Source organism: Acyrthosiphon pisum, chromosome A2 (genome assembly GCF_005508785.2).
Source record: "Acyrthosiphon pisum isolate AL4f chromosome A2, pea_aphid_22Mar2018_4r6ur, whole genome shotgun sequence".
Lineage (NCBI taxonomy): Eukaryota > Metazoa > Arthropoda > Insecta > Hemiptera > Aphididae > Acyrthosiphon > Acyrthosiphon pisum.
This window is the reverse complement of record NC_042495.1, coordinates 106,843,836-106,850,991: the sequence shown is the minus strand read 5'-3', so window position 1 is coordinate 106,850,991 and position 7,156 is coordinate 106,843,836. Positions and strand designations below refer to the sequence as shown.

The following is a 7,156-nucleotide window of genomic DNA, read 5'->3' as shown; positions in this document are numbered from 1 at the left end:
TGTTTTTATTATGCAGCTGATATATATATATATATTTCATTGTATATTGTCTGCAATTTACTGGGTGGAAATACTTGAGACAGGTTTAATAAAAATTATGTCTTTTGCTAGGTCGGCTAATCACTAACAAGTAATAAATGTATGACTATAGTCCTAGACACTGACTAAGGTAAGGTTCTCTACAAGTAGATAGATTGGTGTACATTTTTCAAGTTTCATTAAGGGGATTGGTAGCGGTGATTTCCAGTCTTTGCCTAATACACGCGCAACATGAATTTAGACGTGTTTTTCGTCAAACATACCTATTGATATAGTGAAGAAATAAAAATCCTGAAAACAGATTTGAATTTGTCGTCAAGTCTACTTGAGATCGATCAGTCTACATTTTTGATTTACACTTCTCCAAAAAATGAAATATGAAATTTGTGCGTTAGACAAAGACAGGAAATCACCGCTACCAATCCCCTAAACTGATAATTTTAATGTATGTATTATGTTATGACAAACAAATTGTATCTCAGAGAGTCAGAGATTATATGAAATAACCTAGGTACCAGTGGCGCAACTAAAAATATTGCTTATTGATTTAGATATAAGCCAACTATGGGTTATTATAAATTAATAATTTTGCGCCTATGCTTGGTACCTAATTGTCATAATAAAGTTTTATTAAATTAACTCTGAGGTAGCAATACAGTATTATCTCTTTATTTATATTTTTATTTACAAAATATTTATAATCAAGGTAATTTAAGCCAATTTAATAATATAAAAAAATATTTATTTACAATAATGTAACACTAATTACATTTTACAATTACAATAAAAAAAAAAAGATCCATTATAATATTGTAAACATAAAAATATATTAAGTAGTATTCCAATGATTTACAACCAATACAACATACTTAAGCAAGTAATTAATAATATAATGTTGATCATAATCCAGATAATTATGTATTATAAGATACATACAATTTGATAAAAAAGTCAATTTTTGGTTTGATTTTAAGATGACCTTTTAAAACACAGTAGGCATTAAACTATACAGGCTTTAAGTCAATAAATTAAAATTGGCTTTTTTAAACAAGTTCTATAATTCTTGTACAAGATTAACATTCTATTATGTACATTATTCAGCAATATTTTCTACTTAACAGTTAACTTCTTACTTCTTACATTTAAAATAGTTGCTAGTAAAATTGTAATTAATATATTAACGCATACTTTAAATGTAGTTACAAAATTTTTTTGTTTATTTTTGTACATTATCAATATGGCATTATTATTAACTTACATTATTTTGAAAGTAGTTTTATTAAAAACATAGAATAATATAAATAATAAATATATATATTATTATTCATATTAGTTTGATAATTTAATTTTGGACATTAATAAATGGAATTAAAATTTGAAGATTCCTTCAGTTACTGAGAAATATATATAAATCAAATATATAAATAAAAACAAATTAAATTAACCTAAAATCTAACACAAATTTAAAGACATTAATGGTGATTGAAAGTGATAAGATGTAACGGGGACTTATATGTTATTTCTTAGTTTCCCGTTACAGATCCACCGCCGGTTTGATCATTAATAAGCTTCCAATCATCAATTATTTGACTTAATTCTATTAAAATAAATAAATTCAAAATATTTTTGGTATTAAATTCCATTTTGCTATATATTGACGATCCCAATTATTACCGCACTGGAAACGGTAGTGGGTAGAAATACGCACACATTGATGGGACAAAGTTATTATATAATACAAAGGATATAAAAGTACAGGCCAAGATGCTTGTAGACTGCCAAGGTTAGGTTCAAATATTGGAAAGATTAAGGCTAAATGTACAAGTATGGTACCTATGTAATTAGGATACCTCACGTATGACCAAAGACCATGTACAATAGTTCTTACATCTACAAAAACAAAATGGTGATTAATTATATGAAAACAAATATTTATAAAAATAAAATATATTACTTACATGAAGGCTTATAGACAAATGTCAAGTTTCTTTCATATTGATATTTAGTAAAATCACTATAACGTTGACAGATATAGCCAAATAAAAATATAAATGATGAAATACTCAAAATGATATAATTAACAGGTCTAAAAACAAACAAAATATATGGTGATTAATGAATATGATTTTAAGCAAAATATTACACTTAACTTACAAATTGTTTGCAAGTAAAATTTGAATGGGTAAAAAATTGATAACCGGTTGTAAAAATTGTTGAATAATAGTCCAATATCCATCTTTTTCATTTTGTAAATAAAATGAAGACAATAAATTAAACTCAAAAATTAGTTTATCTATAGCATGAAATATTTGAAGTCCAGCAACAAAATAAAGATGAATATTAACAGGATTTTTAAGAGAGTCCATAATCACAAGGTAATTGAATAAAATCTGCAAAAAAAAAATAATAATTGGGTGAATTATGCACAGTAAAAATATTTAATTTTTTAGTTAAACTTACAGTCATCAATGTTGAATATCTAAAAAAAGCCAATTTGATATTAATCGGCCCTAATGTAGGGTTAATTGTTGTTCCAATAAACAATTTTTGAATAAAATTAAAAGAAGAATTATCGTCAATTTGATTTAAGTACTTGGCTTTTATAAACAAAATTATGGAAATAATAAATGCGTATAAAACTGATGCTACAACATGAGGTACAGTCTTTTTAGTCACTATTTCTAAAACAAAATTTATTGGGTAGTTGTAATAATTCATAGCCCAAATAATCAAACCAGCTATAATTAAATTGAAAAATCCTAAAATGAAAACATTTACAATTAACATTAATCAAAAACAAATTATACTTAAGTAACTAACCTGAAAACCTGTAGTAGGTGAAACTGAAATCATTACCCGTTGATAGTCTTGTTAATGATTTAGATTTTTTGGCTAAGGGCAAAAGTGATATTAACAAATGAAGAAAAATAATAGCAGCAGTCCATATAAACACATCTTGATCAAAATAGTTTGCTGGTCTTAAATAACCACGAGGAAAAGGTATTAAATTTCCTTTCTGAAAAAAACATTATGATTAAGATCATTAAAAATTATAAAATTGAAATATTTTAATTACAGTTTTTATAGCAATTTTGTCAAGGACAACCGATATTGGGAATGATATGAATAGCATGATAATGCCAAAGGAACCTCCAAATTCTACAGGATAAATCTTGCTTGTTGTATTATTTGACAATTTAATTTCATCATCAGATTCTTCATTGTAATCTAATCTTGATCTTGGAGATGATGATACAGAAATCTTTAAACAAATTTACAAAAAAATATCAGATAACTCTAAAATAATTACAATTAATAGTTAAATCATCTATTAAAGAAAAGCAATTTTACCTAAGGTTGGTGTTATTTTCATACACTAAGAGGAGGGTTAGGTTAGGTTAAACTACCCAGAGCATATTAAAATAAAAAATAATCATAATATTTATAAAAAAAAAAACCATGTACATGCCTATACTCTGTTCAGCAAGAGAATATATTGATGCTAAGCATCCCCACTATACACCAGTTCCATAATGGCAAAGGGACGCGTGTGAATGTAAAAAAGAAGTTATAACCAGGGCTTAAATCAAAAATAATAATACCGTTTACCGTTATATGGATATTAAACGTTATGATCGAATAAACTGTTTAACGTTATATAGAATTTAAACGTTTTAAAATTTTAAATTTTATGAAGCGTTTAGCGTTATCTGATGGATATAGCTTGTTTCCCACACAAAACAGAGTGATTGAAAAGTATAACATTACAACAATTTAAAATAACCATAATAGATATTTTACTGATAGTTATAATTTTATAAATATTTTTTTTTTCAGGCAATTATATGTTTCAATCGTTTTTTGATATGCTGAAAACTTTTAAAAACGCTTTGAAGCACTGGTTATAACTACTTAAATTCATGTTACTCTGGCTCACGAGTCTAACCATAAAAACACGTCTGTCGCTGCGTATTGACCCCCCTCCCATATACCAAACCATACTAATCGGTATATACCAAGCCTGTCGGCAACGATCGTCAAGGGGCATTGTTGACATTCGTGTATACGTAGTGACTACTGTAACAACGATTCCACAATTTCTAACGTTTACGTTATAACATATTTTTTTATATCTCACATCTATTATGTTTATAACAAAAAATACCGGTTATAATAAAGTACACAATATAACAAACGCGGCGACGCAATGCATTAGCTGTGCTTTTGTGAGAATGGTACCAGGGTGGGAGAAAAGCTAGAAAACCTCGTGATCGGACTCAGACTCTCGTCGGCGTCAACTACTCGTTCTAAATTCAATGTTTATGTACAAAATACTTAGAAGAATATTCTGCTTTGAAATATTAAATTGAAACTGAATGGTGTCTTCAAAAAATTAAGAAAATTTGATGATAAAAAAGTTTTTAACGACCAGGAACCTGTACATTTTTTTTTTCAAAAACATTAAATTTATACTTTTTGAAATAGTAAGTGTTCTATGATAAAAGAATCGTCCAGTATATTATACATTATAATATATTCCTATTGTTACTGTTTTAAAGATTTTTAATGTATTTGAAGTGAAAAAGAAACATATTTACTAATTTAAGGATTAAGAGAATATATTAATGTTTTTTAAGAGCATATTAGATTATATCATATTTTAAACTTTTAAGAACCTAAAAATCTGCACTTAACACATAATTTAGTAACATACAGTATACCTACTAATGTATAACAGCAAAAAAATTTATTTTAATTCAACTGATTTTCAACATTTTATCAACCTATATCATTCGTGAATGAAATACATACATTGTCACTTATATTGCGCGATGCAGGACTAATTATTGAGTTAACTTCTTTTACAGGTGTTGGGCTCTTTCTTGAATTTGAATCAACAAGTTCAACAGCCTTTTTATCTATAAGCCAAAATTAAATAGATATTATATAAATAAATAGAAGGTATCACAAACAAAGTTTAACAATTTTACTTTTAATTTCTTTCTTTTTGACAACTGGATTTTGTTTTGTAGCATTATAACGTTCTAGAAGAACTACAGGACCATCAGTCTTATTAACATCAGTACCTGCAGTCTTATTAGCTGATCTAGATCGAGTTCTTATTCTTCTCTCTACGGATTTACTTTTACTACGACGAGTGACCGGTTTTTTAGATTTAGATGGTGTTGCTGATCTTTTTGATGGTGTTGCTGACCTTTTAGCTTTTGACGTTGTTTCAGCATCGCTCGGTGAAGCGATCCCTTCTTTCCTTGATCTTCTAGTTAACATGGCGATCTTAAAAATAGAAAATAAAAACGGTTTATTTATTTTTATGTTGAATAATTCAATACAAACATTATCCTAACGTTACAGAACAAACATTTTCCCATTGCTTAAGCCATGGAATTTTAGACAAAATACCAGTAAAGGAATACAAGATTATAGATATATTATCGTAACAATTTTTGTTTAGATTATCATGGTTTTCACTTGTTGAACGACACGACTGTCAAATAACCACACACATCATAATAGGTGGGTACCTACTATTCGATAACTTAATTGCCCACAAGAAATGCGAATCAGGAAGAGTCCAAAAACTATAAGAAAAATCAGAACATGTACGTCGTTGAATCACAATATTATAGCACAACACCGCAACAAAACAGTCGTCGTAACTGGTGCAAAATGCGAATTGTTAACGGGGGGTGTAAAAAAATTCACCGCGTAGGTATTTTCGGCGGCGGCGGCGGCGGCGGGGACATTGCCTGGTTGCCAAATCGAAAATAACGAAACCCTCTATTTACAGACCCCGGGAGACCTCCGACAACGGAGAAGGTCTCGTGACGATGGAGAATTTAAAAAACGACGACAAAAATTCATTCCCCTCCCGAAGAAAAGAAAAAACCGCTTAGCGAGCGTTTACCGTTTTTACGTATGTGGTATTTGTATGAAATCGCCGACCGAAAAGACGGGAAACGATTTTCGTCGCCGAAAACAACGTAATCGGGCGTCTTACCTGTGCAGCTGTGCGTCCAGAGAAGGAAAATGTCTCGTCAAATGTGTAAGTAGTGCGCGACCGGACACGGAACCACGCGGACGGGTAAAAAGTAAAGAAAAAACCACTTAAAACACGTCAAACTCGAAAACGAGGGAATCTCAAATTCTCAACTGGTCGGATTATCATGAAAACGGCCGGACCCGGTGGTAAACAATGACGATGACGCGGCGCCGGCGCACGCCATTGGTGAACATTTCAAATCTGTCGCGTTTACGTTCCATGAGAGGCTGGTTTGTTTGTCCGTTCGGCTTGTTTGTCCGTCCATCGTTAAAAAATAATCGGTCTCCTTTCCCGCGTGCGTGCTTTGAACGATCAACGGACAATCAGCCTCCCGCGCACGCGCAGTTCGCGTACCGCCGTTACGGAGAGGGGCGTCGAATACTCGTGAACCGGGGGGCCGGGAGCCGGTTTATTATTGTTCGGCGTGTAATATTATTGTTATTGGTATTTGTGTGTAATGTGTATAACCTCGCCACTACGGCGCTTATACCACCGAATACCGACAATATTATCGTCCGCGGCGTCGTCGTACACGGCGAGACTAACCTTCGCCGAGATTTTTAACACGTTTCGGATCGGTTTTCAACTATTGAATTATTCCTTATTATTATTATTGTTGTGCGGAAACGAAATTCACTATAAAAAATACCTAATGTGATATTGTAGGTGATTACAATATTTAAAACAACTTTTTCCGTATCATTAACGTAGCTTGTAAATACGAGGATCTAGTATTAACGAAACGTAACAACCAAAAATACGATGTTTTGATTATTAGCATAAAATATTCAGTTTTTAAAGTATTTATTAGTAGTAGAACGACATATCTCCAATGACACTTGATTGATTTTTTTTTTCATTGAACGTATCAACAATTATTAAAACGTAATAATATTAAGGGGCCTCGCTACCACGTCTTTTTTTGTCAAAAACTACTGTCTCCAATTCCAACGGTACGGGCCGACATTTATCACGATTTTTATTCTGAAAAAATATTCGGATTGTCCGTAATATATACAAGGAAACGGTCGAGCCACATTTTTAATTTTTGTAATT

General features: G+C 30.6%; 1 protein-coding gene across 2 annotated transcripts; it reads right to left on the bottom strand.

Moving 5' to 3' along the window:
* Positions 1–686: 686 nt before the first annotated feature.
* On the bottom strand, positions 687–6,364 carry LOC100159503 (delta(14)-sterol reductase). 2 transcript variants are annotated; one of them, XM_001949821.5, is made up of 9 exons: positions 6,059–6,364; positions 5,031–5,334; positions 4,852–4,958; positions 3,116–3,301; positions 2,860–3,055; positions 2,500–2,798; positions 2,194–2,429; positions 1,998–2,125; positions 687–1,929 (listed from the first exon to the last, which is right to left on the bottom strand). In XM_001949821.5, the coding sequence occupies exons 2-9, from the start codon at positions 5,326–5,328 to the stop codon at positions 1,655–1,657; spliced, it is 1,725 nt and encodes a 574-aa protein (XP_001949856.2). In that variant the 5' UTR covers positions 5,329–5,334; positions 6,059–6,364; the 3' UTR covers positions 687–1,654. The 2 variants fall into 2 exon arrangements, with proteins under 2 accessions (XP_001949856.2, XP_016659465.1); XM_016803976.2 differs by lacking the exon at positions 6,059–6,364 and adding an exon at positions 5,587–5,974.
* Between the last annotated feature and the right edge of the window lie 792 nt (positions 6,365–7,156).